This window comes from Alexandromys fortis, unplaced genomic scaffold (genome assembly GCF_014885135.2).
Source record: "Alexandromys fortis isolate MF-2015 unplaced genomic scaffold, M_Fortis_MF-2015_v1.1 scaffold_44, whole genome shotgun sequence".
Lineage (NCBI taxonomy): Eukaryota > Metazoa > Chordata > Mammalia > Rodentia > Cricetidae > Alexandromys > Alexandromys fortis.
In genome coordinates, this window is record NW_026067921.1 from 2992684 (window position 1) to 3014718 (window position 22035).

At 48.6% G+C, this 22035-nt stretch overlaps 1 protein-coding gene across 5 annotated transcripts in view; it reads left to right on the forward strand.

Annotated features, from left to right (window-relative positions):
- The window catches only part of Ulk4 (unc-51 like kinase 4), a 271119-nt gene that overhangs the window by 178678 nt on the left and 70406 nt on the right, over positions 1–22035 (forward strand). For all 5 annotated transcript variants that reach the window (XR_007591527.1, XR_007591526.1, XM_050141472.1 and 2 more), the window contains exon 34: positions 97–195. Coding sequence is in view for 3 of the 5 variants with exons in the window: in XM_050141472.1 (XP_049997429.1) it covers positions 97–195 (99 nt within the window). In the remaining 2 variants the exon portion in view is untranslated. The remainder of the gene's footprint in view (positions 1–96; positions 196–22035) is intronic.

Here is a 22035-nt window from a genome sequence, read left to right on the forward strand (position 1 = left end):
CCTCAGCCCCTTATCTGCTACCTCGGTGCACCTGCCTCTCACCGCCAAGCTGACTCATCACCTTGACCTCTTGCATTTCTTTTCTTTTCATTCCAGGCCCAGAAGTCAGGCTCAAGAGGGGACACACAGGCTGCAGAGGACCTGCTGCTGCTCAGCAAACCACTCACAGACCTCATCAGCCTGCTTATCCCACTGGTAAGGGTTCGCCTGTGTGAGGGCTCACCTGTGTGAGGGCTCACCTGTGTGAGGGTTCGCCTGTGCGAGGGTTCGCCTGTGCGAGGGTTCGCCTGTGCGAGGGTTCGCCTGTGCGAGGGTTCGCCTGTGCCAGGGCGCCTGTGCCAGGGCTCCTGTACGAGGGTTTGTCTGTGCGAGGGTTCGCCTGTGCCAGGGTTCGCCTGCGCCAGGGCTCGCCTGTGCGAGGGCTCGCCTGTGCGAGGGTTCGCCTGCGCGAGGGTTCGCCTGCGCCAAGGTTCGCCTGCGCCAGGGCTCGCCTGCGCCAGGGCTCGCCTGCGCGAGGGCTCGCCTGCGCGAGGGCTCGCCTGCGCGAGGGCTCGCCTGCGCGAGGGCTCGCCTGCGCGAGGGTTCGCCTGCGCGAGGGTTCGCCTGTGCGAGGGTTCGCCTATGCCAGAGTTCGCCTGTGCCAGGGTTGTCTGTATGAGGGTTTGCTTGTGCCAGGGTTGTCTGTATGAGGGCTCGCCTGTGTGAGGGTGCCTATCCCAGGGTTCACTAGTGTGCTTTTTCAGAATTTCTGAGACTAAAGCAATTCTGTCGAAGTTGAGCAACGCTTGTGTACCTGTCATTTAATTCCCCTCAGAACGAGAACCAGAGCAGCTTCTGAAGGTCGTTTGTTCTGTAAAGATACTAAACTTAGACTTGATTTAAAACCAGGTGGCTTATCATTCATTAAGGTAATATTTAATGTCCAGGCGGGATGGTGCGCATATGTTAAATGAGCTCCAGAGAAGCAGATGTGTCACAGTGTAGGCGCGGTCAGCCAGAGCCCTGCCTGAGAATCCATCCATCCGTACGTACGTACATCCATACATATGTACATCCATCCATCCGTACATACATATATAACATACATACATATAGACAGGATGATAAGTAAATAGGGCAGATTCAAACAGTTACTTCCTTAATGAAAGTGTGATTTAAAATTCATTGAACTCTGGTAAGAAAAGGCAAATCTTTTGAGCACCCAGTCCCTTCCAAGAGAGACTTCTGAGTTGTATGGAGTCAGACACAGCCCCCACCCCCCATGAACTGGGACAGGACAGGGATGGAAACAAAACTGTATTACAAATGATGGCTTCTGAGTGGTGACTTCAGTCTGAGCTGCCAGGAATGAACCAACAGCCTCTGACTACAGGTCACTAAATTTCTAGGTGAAATCAATGCAAACCTTGAGCTTTGACCAGCTCTACAGTTTCAACCAAACTGAAAGAGAACCCAGACGTGGAGACAGGTGACTCCCCCTTAGATAGCAGCCAGCTGGGGTCCATTGGTGAAATCCCATAATTATACCTCAGAAAAAGCAAAAAGCTTCAGGAAGGCCTACGAAATCAAGGCCTGTTTGTGCCTCCATAACCAAATGAGAGCCGTTTTCCTCTGACCCCTGCCTCTGTGAGACTGACAGCTCATTGGTGAGGTCAGGACTGAGGCTGGCAGCTCATTGGTGAGGTCAGGACTGAGGCTGGGAGCTCATCAGTGAGACCAGGACAACTGGCGTTTAGGGTTTACTGCCCTATGGCTTCAGGATCGTGAATGAAGTTTGGGCAAATAATTGTATAGGTTTAATTGCATCCAGGAAGAAAAGGCGTGGCTACATGTGGCTCCCTGTAATCCCAGGATTCAGGAGGCCAAGGCAGGAAGATTGGCGTGAACTTGACTCCAGCTTGAGCTGTGTAGTAAGCTCCGGGCCAACTTGTGTTACAAAGTGAGACCTTGTCTTAGTCAAACAGATCCTAATGAATAGACAGCCAAAAGCAGCCCTAAGGTTCAGCTGGAAAGGGAGGCACAGTTGCCAGGGGTTTATGTCGTACATTACAATGAAGAGAATACAGAAAGTGTGAAGTTGGCTAAGTGGCTGCAGTAATAAGGAAAGACATCGCGGCACTGTGCTCATGGGCATGGTCTTAACCTAGCTCTGTGCTTACCAGCAGGGAGGGGTACAGGCACGCATCGCTGTAAGTCGCCTTATTGGTTGATTCCACCAATGGTTATTAGGTCACAAGGAGGCTGTGGGCACTCAGTCAGCTGGACCATGTGATCTGGCCAGTGAGGGCACAGTGAGGTTCTCTTTCTACTTCAGCCCGGATCTTACTTAATCCCCCCTTTTCTGTGATGTGGGGCCCACCTTTACTTTACAGGGAAGGCTGCCAAGCTGTTGAATCTAGAAACAAAACTTTAGAGATTAAATGTCTGCTTTTGACACCCACACGTCCCTCTTCAAAGTTCTCACTGCCTCTGGATTAGCTTTGAACCCGTGACACCCTAAACTCAGTGACGTTCAGAAACAGTCGGACCGGCAGGGAGTCTGTTAGAAAGCTTCTGTGTTTTCTGTCTTTAAGTGTGAGGGGTTTCCATGGCAAGAAGACAGGGCCTGATTTCGAATGAAACCATCACAGCTAAGATTCTCGTGGCTTCAGGGGCAGAGAGTCCCAAGGACAGTGACAAACACATTGATGGAGAAAGGTGCTCGCCAGCCTCTTAAAGCACTTTGTTTTGGGATGGTGAAAGAGGTTGTCCTTACACTTCTGCGACACAGTCACATCCAGTCCCCTGGCAGAGGTAGTTAGGGAATATAAATGATTAAGAGATGCCTCGAAATGCAGGCTGTAGCCCACACAGTCGCTGTCGGCCAGAACTGCCGGGACCCCCAGGTGATAACCTTAAACCTTAGGGGAGGAGAGCAGTCAGCCCCACCCCATCTCCTAGAGAACCCTGCCTCTTTTAGAATAGCCTTCACCAGGTGTCCTCCAGAGCAGTCAAGTCTAAAACATAGATGGGCCACAATGAGACGTCTCCAGCAGAGCAGATCCGGGCTTGAACGGCCTTGAGCATGAATGCAGAAGATCACGTGTGTTTCATGTTCTGAGCCGACCTCTCCTGTAAGGTGCAGTTCCTGAAGTCCGTCATCAGGGGATCTTTGAAGTAGGCAGATGAGGTCCACCCTGCACACCTGCACTGCCTGTAGACCTGACCTGTCTGCTTTTGTCTCCTGCATCTCTATGCTCTGCCCCCTAGGCCTCCAGAAAGGACGGCACACAGGCTCCACAGGGGCACCTGGTTGTCTTATATTCCTTTACCTCTTACATTGAACAGCCACCGTCTCCCAGGGTGGCCCGTGGCCGTGCATTTCACTGCCATGGAGCTTAATGATAGTCACTGCCTAACGTGACACAGGGTTCCTTACTTCAGGGGAGTCACGTGTGGCTCAGGGCTGGAAACGGCAAGGGGTGGGACCGCCATGTGTGTCACGGGCTCACATTGTCACGTGTGTGTCACAGGCTCACATTGTCACGTGTGTGTCACAGGCTCACATTGTCACGTGTGTGTCACGGGCTCACATTGTCACGTGTGTGTCACTGGCTCATATTGTCACGTGTGTGTCATAGGCTCACATCACGTGTGTGTCATAGGCTCACAACACGTGTGTGTCATAGGCTCACATCACGTGTGTGTCACTGGCTCACATTGTCACGTGTGTGTCATAGGCTCACATCACATGTGTGTCACGGGCTCACATTGTCACGTGTGTGTCACTGGCTCACATTGTCACGTGTGTCACGGGCTCACATTGTCACGTGTGTCATAGGCTCACATCACTTGTGTGTCACTGGCTCACATTGTAACGTGTGTGTCACTGGCTCACATTGTCACGTGTGTGTCACTGGCTCATGCTATCGCGTGTTATTGGCTCACGTCATGTGTGTCTGAATTTTGTCTCCTTTTCTGTGTGTTTGCTTTGCTGGCACTGTGATGTGGGGTGTCATATATCAATCTGTTGATTTCATTGGTTAAGTTATAATAAACCAGCTGCTTGGCCTCATGGCTTGGAACATAGATGGGAGGAGTAAACAGAATAGAATTCTGGGCGGAAGAGGAAGTGAGGTCAGACTCTGCTCTGCTCCCGGAGAGACTCTGCTCTCCGGATCACAGACGCCATGCTCAGCTCTCCCGGGTAGACGCGATAGCTCTGCTCTCTGAGGCACACGCGATGAAGATGGATGTAGGCTAGAATCTTCCCGGTAAGCGCACCTTGGGTGCTTACACACATTATTAGAAATGGGCTAGTCCAGGTGCGAGAATTAGCCTGTAAGGGCTAGAGTTCATGGGCCAAGCAGTTCTTTAAATGAATACAGTTTGTGTGTTGTTATTTCGGGCGTGAGCTAGCCAAGCGGCTGGGGTGTTGGGGACGCAGCCCCGCCGCCGCTTCTTATTTCAACAGCACTGCCTCTCCTACCCGCACTGAGAGTTCCCTCTTTTGCTCCTCAGCCCACCTGAGATGCTGTGCTCAGACCAGCGTCCTCTTCATGGACAGCCCCTCCTTTGTCACCTCTACTTTTACAGATGTTTCTGGACAGAGACCATACTGTCACACGCGTAGCTCTTGTCACACGTGTAGCTCTTGTCACGCGAGTCTCCTGTGTTCACGCAGCTCCCCCTGACACCTCTCTCACTGGCTGCTAGTAAGTGCTGGTGCCTGTGCTGGGTGTATGTGAGTTAGCCCGGGACAGCACTGTCCCGAGTGACCCCAGCTCTCTGAGATGCTGGCTGCCAGCCCGAGGCACCAGAGGATCAGTGGGCATTTGCCTAATGTACGTGAGCCGTGTAATGTGCGTCCAGGTTCTCACTGGAGCCTTCAGCCTCATCAGCGGCCTGTGCCAAGAGTGTTGTCCCGCTTCTTCTCTGGGAAAGATTAACACACATTGATAGCTTTGCATAAAGTAAGGGAAAATAGCAATAAAGTTACTGAGCACCTCACCAGAGCACACACTGAGTAAGGATAAATTTTACAGTGCTGTTTAAAAATGCAATAGGCTACAGGAGAAGGCCCTAGGGAAGGCTTCCCTACGGGGAAGAATAAATGGACTTCAAGTTTTAGTTTGACTTGGCCGACTTCGGGAGCGTGGGCCTAGAGGCAGGAGGATAAACTTGGTAGTTTTGAGTCTCTGCAAACGTGGCCCATGGAAAGTAAGCGTACCCTGGGGAGACTGAACCCCAAGTCATGAACAAAGTGACGCGTCCTTGTCTATGGTGATGTTCAAGACCCTTGGGGTTGCTCGAAACCCTACATGAACTGTGGCTCCAGCCACGATTCTTGAGCTACGCAGTGATGTGTGGGGTTTTAGATGGGGTCTCCCCAGGTACATGAGATACAGTAGCGTAGTTTCTTTTTATGTTGGGCCACGGCGATGAGCTACAGCTGCTCTCAGCCTCCCTTCATGGGATGAAACAACCCACACAGTGGTCACATTGTGAGCTATGTTCGGTGAATGAAGTGTGTTAAATGCATTTTAACTTATATTTTCTTTTTTTTAACTAATTTATTTATTAAAGATTTCTGTCTCTTCCCCGCCACCGCCTCCCATTTCCCATACTATGGATTTAGCTAGAGTAGCGGTTCTCAACCTGTGGATCACAAGGGCACCTAAGACCATTGGAAAACACAGATATTTACATTATAATATATAACAATAGCAAAATTACAGTTATGATAGCAATGAAAATAATTTTACATGGGGGGAGTGTACCACAACATGAGGAATTGTATCAAAGGGTCGCAGCATTAGGTAGTTTGAGAACCACTGGTCTAGATGTAAATCCGTTGTAAGTCAAGAAGCTTCTACATTCTGGGTTTTTTTCTGTATGTGTTTTCCTGTGATAAAATTTAATATGTAAATTCGTCATAATTTAGGGTGATGTAAGAGGTTAACAAGGGAGTGGGCAGCAGTACATCAGAGTAAGAGTTATGACTGTCACCACCCCGAACACTGTGCCGTTGGCATCCCTCTTGTGAGATCCGGGTGACACATTCCTACTTGCTGAGCTGTAACAAGGAGACTGTCTCTGGCTCCACTGGTTGAGAGCCAGCACTTGTCCAGCACATCCGCCCTGTATACCCTGCTCTCCCACTCACGACCGGCTGTCTGTTACCAGACCAGCCATGCTATTTCAGTGCATCTACCCATGCAACCTCCAGGACTGCAACTTCAAATGTATGCACTGTTTCTTTCCGAAGTCTGTGCGTTGTTCCCAGCCTGTGGTTACTCATGGGCACAATGGAGGAGAATCACAGTGAAAGGTCTGTGTGAGGCGCCAATCCCTGCTCTGTCTGACAGCCACGACTCCACGACCCCTTTGCATGAGCATGTCTGGGCTCGTTAGTTATATGCAACACTCCACACAGAATTCATAACTTTAGGAGTCTTCCCAGTTCTCACCTGACATCCATGGGCTTCTCTGCCTCTTCTGCTGAATGACTAACCCTACTCTGGCAGAGGCGGTATCTCTCTGTTGTCTTGGGGCCTAGGATGGAGGTTCAGTACAAATCACCTAAGAAAGTGAGGGACAGTGCAGTAAGTGTCCACACTGTGACGGAGAAGAACCCAGGTCTGCTCACCTCCCCACTGTTCCCTGCTAAGCTGTCTTCCTCCTCAGAGAGCAGGCAATGGAGACTGTTGGCGGCCACTCACCTCACTAGCACCAGCTCTCTCTGGTTTCCGCTCCCTCTGGTGTCTGCTCTCTCTAATGTCTATTGTCTCTGGTGTCCACTCTCCCTGGTGTCCACTCTCTCTAGTGTCCGCTCTCTCTGGTGTCCGCTCTCTCTGGTGTCCGCTCTCTCTGGTGTCCGCTCTCTCTGGTGTCCGCTCTCTCTGGTGTCCGCTCTCTCTAGTGTCTGCTCTCTCTGGTGTCTGCTCTCTCATTGGCATGTAGGTCTGTCTGCACTGGCTTTCACTGCACAGTTTGTATTTCCGGAACCACTGATTGACCAGAAAGTACACAGCAGCTCTGACCAGGGACTGTGCGTCTAGAAGATCACTGTACTTGCGATCTGTAAAAATAAACAAAACACAACCCTAACATCCTAACAGCTCTGGTGAGAACAGAGGCTCTGGGCATTGAGAATGGATGGATGCCTGTGTCTGTGGCCATACCATCCTGAGTGTGTCCAGTCGCATCAAAATAGATGCCATGCACTGTCACCATCTTCTTCAGGGAGAGGCCCAGAATGTGGCAGCTGGTGTTGAGACTTGGGTAGCTTCAGGGAAGGGTGTTTCCTGTGTGCTCCCGTTACTCGATGGGTGTTTGTCACGATGTGTCGCAATGTAGGTTTTAAACAGCATTTTGTTCTTGACCAGGGTGCCCTGATCTAAGCTAAACAAACAGACAACGAACACACAAAAACCACACACACAAAAAAAGAAAAAACCCTCACAGATGGGGTACAAAGGGTCCTGAAAGCACTTCCCCCAGAGAATGCTTCTTGACCATGGATGGACGACCCCAACGCAGCAGCCTCGTCAGTCCCTAGCCCACTCCCAGGTAGTAATGCTGGTTTTGTGACTTCTTGGTGAACAAATATCCTTTCACCCCAGATAGGACCCTGAGGACAGACCAAAGAGATGACGCCACCCGAATCTAGCTCGTGGAACCCATGGGTTAGCTGGGGTCTCTCACCATGGCATCAGGGACTCAAAGGCAGATGCATCTCCTGCCAGCATGGGTGAGAGGCGAGAGCTGGATTCCTACGGCTCTGCCCAACACACAGAGACCTCCCCCCGAAGACTCCTCTCTCCCACAAACTGCTGCTTGTGGGTCTGAAGGGGCCAGCATCTGGGTAGGCCTTCCTCCACCGCTTCCTAGGAGAGTTGACTGGGCAGTAGGGCACACTGAGGGGAATGGGGAGTGGGAGTTGGGGTGGGGGAGCAGAAAATGTGGATTTGTGAGATCTGGGTCATGCCCAAGTGTTCTAGCCGCTAGAAAGGTTGTACTCGTTGTTCTGTGTTGCGTTCCCTGTATGCGTGCCTTGATTACAAAGCACAAGGACTCAGTATCTCTGCGTAGTCACGGTTGGGACTGTGTGGCATCTGTGAGGACAGAGCCCTATAGCCTGATTATGTGCAGGGTTGGAAGGGTTGACGCTCAGAGCCAGGTTCTGGGTCAGAATTCACTGTGATTTTTCTGCTTACATATCTCCCATCTTGTGATCAGGGGTGTTGATGAGCTTGGGTTTGGGAGATGAAGAACTAACGATTTCACTTTAGGAGATCAAAAAGTGGTGGAAACCAGTAGAAATAGATGACTCAGGAGGGCTGGCCAAGGCATCGGTGCAGGGTTCACTCAGAAATACTGGGATTTGGGCTGGGTTGTGGCTCTGTGGTGAACCTTGGCCAGCAGAGAGTCCTGGCCTCAGCTCCTGCACAGGAAAAAACAAAATAGTCCCCTACCCCACTCTCCCACCCCTAGCCACCAATTATATAAAACTCATTTACATAACAAAGGAAATTAAATTAAACAAAACCCAATAAACACAGGTTTTTACCTTTTCAGTCTTTGGAGTTGGAAACTGTTTATGGACTCTTAATTGGTAAATTAAAATGTAAATAGGTACGTGTCAAAAGTTTTCAAATTATCGTTGCCATTAATCCCACTGCCAGAAAGGAGGTTTTGCTGAATCTGTGGAGCCCTTGAACAGACACATCTGTCTGTTCCTGCCTGGGACGCACAACTCTGTTCTGACAGTCCCCAGCACAGTGTAGTTTAGGTGCTTGATATTTACTGAATGTTGAATAAGCAAATTGGATAATAAAAGTTATCATGATCGTAAAAAAAAAAAAAAAAGAAAGGAGGTTTTGTAGGGTGGGGCATTTGTGTAAATCCATGAATTCATGACGTTATTTTAAACATCAAAAACCTTCTAAATAGCTTGCAGATCGCTCAATTAGGAAACAAATTCTGGTTTTTAAAATTTCTATTTGTGTGTGTGAGGGGGTCAGAGGATGACTTTTGGGGATGTCTACATCTTTGCTGAGGTGTTCTCTCTCTCCCTTCTGTTGCTGCGTTTGGTGCTCTAGGCTAGCTCACCTGCGCTTGGTGCTCTAGGCTAGCTCACCTGCGCTTGGTGCTCTAGGCTAGCTCGCTCCTGACCTTCCTGACAGTTCTGTCTCTGCTCCCATCTCACCAGAAGCATTGCAGATGTGAGGCCACTGCTTAGGGCTTTTATGTAGATTTTATGTTGCCAGCTTGTGCAGTGAGCTCTTCTCCCCAGAAAGCTATCAGCTTTGCAGTGAGTGTTTTCTTCCCAGGAAGCCAGCCCACTTGCCCTAAAGTCTAGTTCTAGGGTAGAATTCTGTGCCACTGAATATGATTTAACAATCTGGGGAAACTGTAACAAAAATTCTAGTTGTTCTTAATAATAAAACTCAGAGTCTCAGATATTAGGGGGTGAAAGCTGAGAGGTCAGAGAAGCAGAGCGGCCGGCTTCTAGAAAGTTCTCACCTCTACCAATGCTCAGACCCAAAAGACAATCTTGTCCTCAGACTGCCTCCTCAGACTGCCTAGACTGCACTGAGCTCCTGACTCCCCCACCCCCGTCTTCTATTCCTCTCTCCACCCAACCATATCACTTCTGTCTCCACCTCCCTCGTGCAGGGATTGAAGGCGTGGGATCCCAAGTGTTGGGATCACCTTTGTGTGAGCTCTGTTTCTCCTTTAGACAGATTCAATGTTGTGTAGTCCAGGGTGGCCTTAAACTCACAGAGATCCTTTTGCCTCTGTCTCCCAGTCCTGTGATTAAAAGTGTGTGCTACCACTGCCTGGCTTGTAGTGGCTTTAGCTCTGATCCTCAGGCAAGCTTTACTTGTTAAAACATAAGCAAAATATCATTATAGAAAATATAACATTAAACAAAATACTAGGATGTTATCAGATGCTAATTCAACGTATATTTTATAATATATATATATATATAATGTGAATATCTTAGGCCTGAAAGTTAACTTATATTTACAATAAGTATTGTTTATATTTATTTAATTATTTTGTATGTATGAACACATGTCAAAATACAAGTGGGAGGTCAGAGGACCACTTGCAGAAGTCGGCCCTCCTCTATGTGTGTCCTGGGGATCAAACTCAGGTCATCAATTTGGCAGCAAGCTCCTTTGCCTGCTGAGCCATCTTGCCAGCCTTTAAAATCAGCATCTTCTAATAATGGCCGTATACCCAGCATCCTTTAGGACTGGCGCATGTACGCAGGCCGCCACCGTCCTTATTCACAGAGGCTCCCTCCGAAGCAAGTGTGTTAAGTCTTGAACGTGGAGAGATGGAGCTCTTAACTCCACCTAGCAACACCTCAGCCGCTGCAGGCACCCATCAGTTTGCCCTTCCATCAGCAGCCTGTGTCATCAGGGTAGCCAGGGTAGCTGAGGAAGGGTAAGAGGGTCCCAGCACCTGCCAGGGCTGAGTAAGGGGCCTTGCCATCAGGCAACTTGTCATGAGCTAGTCCTCCTGGCTAACAGAGGTTACCAGATCCAGGCTCAGCTGCTTTCCTGATATGGTGCTTGGCACAGTAGTGATCCTGGAGAAGCTGGATGCCTCTGGCTGCATTGCATCCTGTGGAGATTGTATCCACAGAGGGTGGTCTGTCACCGGCTGGCAGGAGCCTGCTCACAGTGGCGCGCCTGATGTCGCAAGGCTGATGTCAGTCACCTGGTCTGTTCTGCAAGGCCCCCAAGCAACCGTTGTTCCTGATGGCTTACACATTTGCCGTTTCTGGCACTGTACACGGTGGTCACGGTGGTCAGGCTCTGAGGGACAAGGTCAGGTGGAGGCAGATGAGTCTGTGCTGTGGCCTCCAAAAGCACATACACTGCAGCAGAATCTGCTCCAATCAGTGAACTCGGCTGCTGCCTGGAGATGAGAGGACGCAGCTAACCCAGAGTCAGCAGAAGCACAGTCAGGGCTGTGGCCAAACCCACTGCAAACAGCGAGGTGGCAGGACTCTGTTCTCTGAGCGTTTGGGAAATCGCACATAAAAGAACGGTGACCCAGCGGGTGAGGGCAGTTGGTCCAGTTCTAAAATTATATACATATTTGAGACAGTATCTCACTGTGTAGCACTGGCTTGCCTGGAACTCACAGAGATTGCCTACCTCTGCCTCCAGAGTGCTGGGTCCTGAGTTTGATTTCCCCCCTCCCCAAGTCAGCGTGGTGGAAGGAGAGAACTGACTCCCACAGGTTGTCCTCCGACCACACATACACCGCGGCACAAGCATGCCTGTGCTCAGGAGTGTGTGTCTGGTCCACCTTCCAGACCTGTGCAGTGAGACTTATCATCAGTGCCATGACTCCAATTCTTCTAGAGGAGGGCAGTGTGCCGGTCCACCGTGTGCATCCTGAAAACAGCTGGGCTGGCTTTCTGTGGCCATTAAATGTCCCATGGTACTGTAATACCCTGCTCTACATGGCCAAGAAGAACATGAAACCTGGTGTTGAATTTGAAAATAATTCTTTTCTACTTTTAGGCAGAGTAAATTCCATGTCTCATCACCTGACGTCATACCTGTGATATAAAAATAATAATTTTGGGAGGGGGAGAGAGAGCGAGAGAGCAAGAGAGCGTGTGTATTGGGGAATATTAGTTTAAAGAGTGTTACTTTTGTTTATGCTGCATTAACACTGTGAAGCTTTAATTCTTTACCTGTCTAAAACACCTGATGGTCTAATAAAGAGCTGAATGGCCAATAATGAGGCAGGAGATAGGATCAGCAGGGCTGGCAGGCAGAGAGGATAAACAGAAGGAGAACTGAGGAAAGGAGGGAGCAAGAGAGTAAGGAGAGGACGTCAGGGGCCAGCCAGCCAGAAACAGTAAGAGCGAAAGTAAGATACACAGAAGTAAGAGAAGGAAAAAGCCCAGGAGTAAAAGGTAAACAGGTTAAGTTAAGAAAAACTGGCAAGAAATAAGCTTCTATGTGTGATTTATTTGGGAGCTGGGTGGTGGGCTCCCCAAAAGAGCCAGAAAAGTCAAAAGAGTAAAATGTCACACCATGAGAAAGAGAGAGAGAGAGAGAGAGAGAGAGAGAGAGAGAGAGAGAGAGAGAGAAGAAATGTTTGCCCATGCCACTTGTTCCTGCTGCTGTCCTAAGTACCTGCTGGGCCTCCCTTCTGCAGTAGACACAGGTGCTTTGGCTTCTAACAAGAGTGCACAGCTCTGGGTCCAGTCCCCTGTGGGAGGAAGTCCTGGCAGCAGGGGTTGAGGCACTGGTCCCTCTGCATCTCTAGTCGGGAAGCAGAGAGCCATGAGCCCTTGTGCTTGGCTCCTGCCTTTCAGGACCCTGGTCCATGGGATGGTACCCCTTCAGCGTCAGTTAACCCATTCAAGATAATCCCTGACAGGCATGGCCATAGCCCAGTAGTTCACAAACCTCCTAATGCTGTGACCCATTAATACAGTTCCTCATGTTGTGCTGACCCCAACCATAAGTTTTTGTTACTACTTCAACTGTAATTTTGCAATTGTTATGGATTGTAATATGAATATATCGTATGCAGAGTATCTGATGGGTGACCCTTGTGAAAGGGTTGTCCAACCCCCAGAGGGATCATGACCCACAGATTGAACATCACTGCTGAGACTAACTTAAACAAGACAGTCCCTCACAGACATAGACATAGACTAACTTAATCGAAGTAACCCCTCAAAGGCATGACATTAGTCTAACCTAATAGGACAGCCCCTGACAGACATGACCGTACACTAATCACGATAATGCCTCATGAGTGTGCCTGGGGCCTTTCTCCCAGATGACTCCAGACCCGCCCAGGTAATAGTCAGCACTGACCATCACAAGCATAGGTGCCTAGGAAAAGCCACGTGGCCATTTGGATGCTCGGCCGGTGAGCAACTTCTAGTGGGCATTTTCATTTTCAGTGTGGTTGGCTAAGCTATAGTTGGTTGCTAAGTTCCCAGTGCCTTGGTCTGTCCTTGGGAGGGGGCTGGGCTCAGGAACAGACGTCCTGAGATGTACCACCCTTTCCTGGTCCTTCTCACAGCAGGCCTGTGGGGTGGCACACGTTCCTGGGCAGCAGACAGAGGCCCGTCTTCTGAGGCACTCAAATACAGATACCTTTGATGCAGGAGTCCCCTCTGTGTGCTGTGATTATCATTAATGAATAAAGAAACTGCCTTGGCTTATTGATAGGGCAGAATTTAGGGAGGCAGGGAGGACTGGACTGAATGCTGGGAGAAAGAAGGGTGGAGTCAGAGAGATGCCATGGAGTCACCAGAGTCAGACATGCTGAATCTTTGCCAGTAAGCGATATACAGATTAATAGAAATGAGTTAAATTAATATAAGAGTTAGCCAATAAGAAGCTAGAACTAATGGTCCAAGCAGTGCTTTAATTAATACAGTTTCTGTGTGGTTATTTCAGTTCTGGACAGCCAGGATGAACAACATACTTTCACACACAATCCCCACCTGTGTTCCTTTGTGTAGTGGTATATTCTTTATGTTTTAATAAATGAAGCTTGCTGAAAGATCAGAGGGCAAAGCAGCCACACTACTTAGCCATACAGGCCAGGACTTAAAAGCACACACCTTTAATCCCAGGACTCCAGAGGCAGATGGATTTGTGAGTTCAAGGCCACCCTGGTCTACCCAAGATTGAATCTGTCTAAAAGAGAAACAGCTCATGCAAAGGTGATCCCATGCTTTTAATCCCAGCACTAGGGAGGTGGAGATGGGGGTGATATTGCCGGGTGGAGAAAGGACCTTGCCCTTCTGGTCTGAAGATTTGTTAGAGGTGAAAGACCTCTCTCTCTCTGGTGGCTTGGCCGCTTTCCTTTTCTGACCTTCAGGTTGAACCCCAATATCTGACTCTGGGTTTTTATTATTCACGCTACACCTCTGTGTACACATAATTTGGAGGGGGAATGTTTTCAACTCAGAACTATCTCTGTAATTATGGCTAGCTCTTAACTAAAGATTCTCTTGAGGCAAAAATAGGAAACATATTTTATGTCAATGAAATCGCACAGCTGTTTGATGTGTGGAGGCCAAGGTCGTCATAGAATCCTCCTTGCAGTAACGCTGCAGAGATGGGGAATTCAGATTTTAACTCAGGCATGTTTCCCCAACTTCTCGGCAGGAGGAGGATGGATTGGCTGTCGGAGGACTGAGCGCCCTTTGTCCTATAGTAGGGTCACTTCAGACTGTGGTGCTTTGGTAATACCAGGCAAAGACACCAAAGTCTAAAGCAGGGATGACAGGTGGCTGCGCATGTCCATGCTAGGACAGCATGTGACCTACATGCGTAGTTGGAGATCAGTGCCCTTTCCAATGTTGTGAATCACCATGTGTCTCTTGTCTCAGGCATCTTGAGTGTTGACGTGTGTTTGGGTTGTTTCTGGTAAGAGTTATTTTTCTTTATGTGTATGTGTCTATTAGCATGTGTCCATGCCAAGAGTCCCTGAAGCCTCTGTGTGGCTGCTAGCATTGAACCCAGGTCCTCTGCAAGAGCAGCAGGTGTTCTTAACCACTGAGTCATCTCTCGATCCCCAGTTGTTGCTTTCTGAAGCAAAGCCTTCCTCTGTAGCCCAGGCTCAGCAGACAAAGGGGCTTGCTGCCAAGGCAGACAACCCGAGTTTTGTCCCTGGACCAACGTAGTAGAACCCACAAGTGGTCCTCTAACTCCACACACTAAATAAATGTAGCTTTAAAAAGGGGCAGGATAGCCAGGAGGTGGTGGCACACACCTTTAATCCCAGCACTTGGTGGCAGAGACAGGACAGGCAGATCTCTGTGAGTTTGAGGCCAGCCTGGTCTACAAGAGCTAGTTCCAGGACAGCTAGGATTGTTAGAGAAACCCTGTCTTGAAAAAAAAAAAAATGAAAAGTGCAGGACAATAGGCTAATGCCCTGGGAGACCAGCAGGGTTGGGCACACAGGGTTCTAACAAGTCCCTGGTGCAGAGAATACGCCCCCTTGTTCTGTGTGCGGCACAATTCCTGCTCTACCTTTTACCATAGTGCAGTACTGCACAGTAAAACCCAAATGGTGACAACAGAATTCCCAAGGTCCTAGACGCTGTGTGTGCTCCGTTTTCTTGCTGTCCCTGCCCCAAGCCATTCGATTGTAGATGCTCCCTGAAAGGCCGTCTCTGTGTCAAGTTTGAAGCCATTGTCCAACAGCATGGCTGTTCACCTGCAGCTGTGATGCAGGGGGTTAGCCGTTTTGATAACCATGTCTGGCTTTTTGTTCTGGCTTTGCGCCTGCAGCACTACCTGTCGATGACGCCCAGGGGCTTTCCCGTGCTGCATGCCCTGTAATCATATTACCCCATCTGATAGACAGTCAGCCCGTATTATAATAAACCCTCTCTGCACACAGCCTCGTTAATGTGCTAAAGTAATGCACCCAAGGGCATTTCCAAAGACTGTAACTCTACAATTAGCTAGCCTCACAGTTCAAGAGAGCTCTGATTGAGTTCCTGCCACACTGCAATCACGAGGACCCTCTGAGCACACCAGCCATACTGCAGAAATGCCGCTGGGCCCTTAGAATCCTTCAGCCCCAGACTGTAGATGGGCAGTCTTTTATTCTGTCTGGGTACATTTCTTGGATAAAGGAACCACCTTCTTTCAAAGATACGACTTTGCCTTACAGAACCCATGCTAGCCGACGTTGCCTTACAGAACCCATGCTAGCCGACGTTGCCTTACAGAACCCATGCTAGCCGACGTTGCCTTACAGAACCCATGCTAGCCATCCAGATGGTGAAGGCTAAGCTGTGCTGCCACAGCTGTGCACAGACGTCGTTCTGCTGTAAATCACCTGACTGGATAGATTGTTTCATGTTAGGTGGCAGGGTTTGTGGTATTGTACTTGCAGTTTTATTAAAGGACATTCACTGTCCCCCTGGAAATCACATTTTAAAGAAATGTATTTTCCCTCTTACTTTCCTTGAGGGCGTAGCTTCTGCCTCATATCTGCATTTGTCAGAGCTGAGCTCTTCAGAAAGGAGTTACTTTATTGCAAGAGATAATTTTCACAAGCTTGGGGTCTCGTGTGTGTTCATGTACATGTATACATACATACTCGAGTGTGCATGGGCACCTGTGCCAGGTGTAGATGTAGGTGTACATGTGTGAGCATGTGGAAGCCCAAGGGTCATCCGGTGTCTTCCTTCATTGCTTGAGGCAGGGTCTCTCAGTCGAACCCAGATCAGGTGCTGTGGGGCTACTCCTGCTCGCCCTCCCCGGGAATCTCCTTCCCTGTCTCCGGGTGCTGGAATTGCAGCAGGACACATGTCCACTGGCTTTTACATGGAGCCTGGGATCTGAGCTCCTACCCTTGTACTCGTGTCCGAACCCTTTGACCACTGTGCAGACCCAGACCCCCGTCCACAGTCTCCTCAGCTTCTGAACTCTAGACCTGTGGTGCACTTTCCCCCCATATAACAACAAATCCTGATATCCCCCCGTTTCTGATGGTCCGAATACACTGAGTCTCTTAGAAGTCATTGGCAGTATCAAGACCCGACCATTATTGGCAGGGATAGTGTGTAACTCATGCCAGGTGGAAACCATTTCTCCATGCATGTGAGAAACTTTCCTTTTTTAATTTTAGAGATAGAAACAACAGATTTATTTGTGACATTTTAATCGCAAAGGGAGTGATAAACCATCACAGGAATCCAAACAAGCTAGAGGTGATTCGTGAAACTAAAGTCCTCCCTCCCCACACTTGTGGCATTTGGCCCATGGCATTTGATCTGTGTCTGTCCTTCTCCTTGCAACCACAGTGCCTATGTCATGGACACAGGTACATTCCTCTCTGTATTTGCTTCAGTGTTATGGACTCTGTCTGTACCCGGCACTAGTTTCACTCTTTTAGGGCAGAATGGCATTGGTGTGAACTTCAGACACTCCTACCAGAGACTGTTCAAGGACAACCAAGCTTACTCAGTGATGAAAGCTACTGAAAAAAGAAAGCTGATGAAGATGTAATTGAAGAAGGGGGCCAAGTTCCAGCCCTAGCAAGCAGCAGAACTTGGCAGCTTCAGCCACATGGTTCTGTTTTTAGTTAAGAATAAAAGAAACAGGTTATAGGATTTGCACCCAAGACTAGGAAAGCCACTGAGGCCAGGTGTGTGTCCCTGCATGGAGGCCTAGTAAAGAGGCCATTGTGTGAAGCTGTGAAGTTGTAGCCTGGATTTCCTTGGAGAACCCAAGATGTTAGAGATGCCAGAGTCCCGGGATACCTGACAAGGAGAGCTGCTAACAGGGAGTGGAGCCAGCTCAAGAGACAGAAGTGTGCTGCAGTCAGTAGAGCTGAAAAGAGTTGGAGATCTGAAGAGAGTTTTGACACCAGACATGGAGATGCAGAGTTGGGAATTGGTCCAGCTGGGTTTTGGTCTTGCTTGGATCCAGGTTTTCTCACTGTGCTCGCTCCCTACATTTCATAGTAGTCACTTATTCCTGTGCTTACAGTAGAAGTGGGATCTGAATTTTTGTAGCTGAGGGATAGAAAGGCTCGGTTCTCTTTGTTATCCTGCCAGGAGTCTCTCACAAGCAGAGTGGCTGGTTTTGAAGAGCACACTAGAATTCTCTTAGTCACAACCAAACACAGAAAACTCAGGAAGAATAACAGTGAACTGGTGTGTCAGGTATGCCTCTTGTACTCAGATTCCTGAGACACACCTCTTAGGAGAGTCTTTATGGTGGGGAGGAAGCAGAGAGCAAGATAGGAGACTGTGGCAGGGTACCTCCAAGAACTGCCCCCCTCAGTCTAGCTCAGCCCTCTCCTGCAAGCTGCACACCCCTAGAATAGTGCCACCTGCTGGGAACTCAGTGCTCCACACAGGTGCTTGTGGGAACTGACTCAAAGGGCATTTTGCATCTTTAGTACTGCTGTTGAAATGTTGCCTTGTGGTTTACAAGTGAATCCTAGATCCTAAAGAAACAGATGACCCTACCCATGTTACTCTGATGATCTTGACATGAAATCTGTGGGAAGGCTCCAAGTTTACCCATGAAGTGATAGTTTCATAATCCATTTCACTTAGAATGCAGACGAGAGTTTTTAAAAATGTACTTATTTGCATTTCCTGTACATTGGTGTTTTACCTGCATGTATGTCCGTGTGAGGGTGCCAGATCCTCTGGGTCACTTTCTGACCAGCTGTTCAAGGGACCTCCTTTAAAGGGGCCTTGGCTGATGTCCCCACTGCAGTGGCCTGATGTGATATCATGTGCCTGCTAATTGCCTCCTGCCTTGTGTCCCTGCAGCCTCAGCATTGGGGTCTTCCTGGCAATAGTTACGGCATTGACGGGAAGGACAGGTATGTTTTGGTTCACAGTTTTAGGGTAGAGCCCATTATGACAGGAATGTAAGACAGCTGGTCACGTGTCCACAGTCAGGCGGCAGAGAGCACTAGATGCAGTGGGTATCTTTTTGTTCAGTCCAGGAGCTCAGCCCGAGGGACTGCACTGCCCACGTGCAGGGTGTGCCTCCCTGGGAATGCCCTCCCAGACAGACCCAGCAGCCTGTTTCTGATGAGCCACCACCCTTTGCTGTCTTCGACAGGAGTTCCCACTTGAGAGCTGTGGCTCCCTGTGGCCGTGTCCCCGTCACTTGGGCATTCACTGCCTGGTCATTTGGTCAGGGGACCCTGGCTGTCCAGTCCCCAGTGTTCCCTCAGGGAAGCCTGTCCAACTCTGTTCATGCAGCCTCTGTCACATCTAGATGACAAATCCTTCTGCATCCTTCCCACCTTCTCCTGGTGATGCCCCTCCCAGCATACCTCCTTCTGCCCGTCCGTTCCTGACTACTGCCTCCTCCTCTTTTCCTTCTTGTGCTGTTTAAAGCTGTGTGGAGCCCGTGAGTACTCTGTAAAGTGTTTGAAGGACTGATTAGAAGCCAGTAATTGTGTCATTGGGAGGGGATAGCAGTTGACAAATCAGCTCACAAGACGTGTTTGTCACCCAGGACAGTGGGACCTGGGACGCTGGAGATCTCACGGAGCCGTGCTCACTGTGGGGATGAGGATTTGTACAAATACTTCCAATAGTGGGAAAAATTAAAACCCCAAATCCACTAAGTCCTGGTGTTTATGTAAAAGCTTGCTGTTATTAATGTCAGTAATTGATCTTTGCAATGACTGTTGACATACCCGTTCTCTGAAGCTGCATCCATTCTAAAGAGTTGTGTTCCCTTGCCATCCAGCAGTGGACAGCAAACTCTGCAGGGCATTGTGAACACCGCTTGGGACAAGCCAGGTCCCGTCTGTGCCGCCCGTGCCCCCTGTGCAGCCTGTGCCTTGCCTTTCTCTTTGGGATGTTTTCTAAATCTGCAGGTGTAGCCTTGGAATGGGATCAATAGAGGGAGTGGCGGGTCTTTGTCTTTCTAAATCCCCACATTTAAGAGTCTGAGGTGTCAGGTGGAGACCCAGAGGCACCCATCAGTCACCCCCAGGAGCGGGAACAGCAGCACAGACACTGGGCATTTCCAGCACGAAGTGATATTCTCACTGTAGCCGGGTGGGCAGGCACGGGGTAGGGAAGGGAGCAAAGGGAGCGTCAGGATTGATGGCCTTGGGTTGAATCCTGCGAGAAAATCCTAACAGTGCAGAGATCTGTCTCCGGGCCCCATTAGCAACATCAAAGGGGCAGGAAGCATTGCTCTGAAGTGATTATTTTTATTCTGTCTTTGTTAATATATTTTCTTCTCTGGAACTAAGTATCCCATATAATTTCTGACAAAGCACTGCAGTAGGTAATATGTTTAAAATAGAAAACACACTGAGAAAGATTCCTGAAATACTTTGTGTTTGGATACATTGATTAGAGCAAAACAAACACAGCATAGCTGTGATTTTAAATTACTTTAAAACAGTTTTTAAAATTCAGGTGTGTGTTTCCTTAGAATTATGTCCAGATATGTGTATCTGCTTATATCTCATCATCCCTCAAAGTACTCCAGGTGGCCAGGAAGAACGCTTCCGAGAAGCTAGGCTGACAGAAAAAAGCAAGGTGCCAAATGGATGTGCTTAAAGTATAATGATGACATCTTTATTTTAAGTTCAAGTTTAATTGGATGTAGTGGAGTCTATAAATATAAGTCAGGAGAGCAGTAAACAATGATGATCAAACCAGTGAAGTTTCTGCACAAACGAAGCCCTTCGCTGTAGCATTAGTTGTCAAGGTGACAGAGCCTGGAAGCACTTGGGAGATGGCCCCTGCGTGCGCCTGTGGGGATTAAGATTGCATTAATAGTTGCTGGTGGCTGTACATTGTGGGCGGCACCATTCCCTGCCTCAGGTCCTCAACTCCAGCTGTGCAGTGGAGAAAGAGGCCGCACATCCCTCCCTGCCTCCCTGCTTGTGAGCAGCTAGGTCCAGCCCCACACTGCCGGACTGCACCCTTGCACTGCCAGCCAGAGCTCAGCTTTCTCCTGGAGTTATTTCCCTGACAGCAATGGAGCCAAGCAGGAAGTCAGCCATAAAAGGACAGCAGGAAAAAAAATTTAACATCTAAAATGCAAACACACTTGAATTCTTAAAGGAAATTTTAATATATAGAATTGAACTACAATGAAAATACATCAAAATTTGTAGGATGTAGCTGAAAGTATCATTTAGAGAAAAATTTATAATACCAAAAACTTAAATTAGAAAAAGGAAAGCCGAGCCTGGCGTGCTGGCACTGTGTATGACCTGCGCTTTGGAGGCTGAGGTGAGCCTGGCTCTATACTGAGGACCCTTCAGAGCAGCACTCAGCAGTGACACAGTTGTCAGGCATTCTGGGGCCCTGGGCTCAATCCTCAGTGCTGCAAAGCAAACAAAATGAATAAGAGAAGGAAGGGATGGAGGGTGGAAGAGAGGAAATAAGACTATTTGGGGGCTAGGAAGGGGCTCAGCAAGCAGAGTGGGGAGGACAGAAGGGGAGGGTCACAGATGAGCGCACAGTGCAGTAACATGTGTGCATAGAAATGCCGCAAGAAGACCCTGTCTGCTACCTTAGGAAACAAGTAAACATAAAATCAACTCAAAGCCAATAAAAAAGGAAAACCAATCATGTAAAAAAATAAACTTCTTGGGGGGAAAAGAGCAAAATTGAAAGCTTAGAAGAAACTAACAAAGATTATAGAGAAACAGAAATAACTGGTGTGGTATGGGACGGAAGGCATGGGCACAGTCCCTGAGAGGAGCTTTGGGGAATGTTCCAGACAACTTTGGAAATTAATCTGTCCTTTTATAGCCACAAGACGTCAACCAAGATGAACATCGAGTTGTTCTAGAGCCATTAAAGAAACTGAATTTCTAATCTCTCCAAGCCCAGGTAATTTCACCAGAATATTCTACCAAACAGAAGATTGAGCAACAGTTTTAAATATTTATTATTTTTACAGAAAATAAAAGAGAAGATAAAATAAAATACTTTCCCAATCCATTTACTAAGGATGGGGTCAGTCTGATGTTGACTTCAAGAAAATGACCGGAAAAGCAAAAGAAAAACACCAAACACACACACACACACACACACACACACACACACACACAGAGGCATATATCCATGCACATGTGACTTGCACACATGAAACAACCACAGGCCAGTATCTCTCATGACTTAAATTCAGCAGTCCCCAGTGCAGTGTTTGTGAATTGAGCGGACCCGTGTGTGGCGGACCCGTGTGTAGTGGACCCGTGTGTGGCGTACACCCGTGTGTGGCGTACCCGTGTGTAGTGTACCCGTGTGTAGTATACCCGTGTGTGGCGGACCTGTGTGTAGCAGAACACAGTAGCCCAGCAGGATTCGAATTTCCTCCAGATGTACAGGGTTTGTTCAGCAAATGTCAGCTAATATATCTTACCAGATACATGGTATTATGGAGAAATTGGCTATTACAGGAGTCTATACAGAAAAGGCGGTTGACAGAGTCTCACACTAGTTTCCAATAAGAACTCTCATCAAACTAGGATTAGATGGAAAGCCTTCTCAAGCTGATAAAATGTCTATGAAAAATC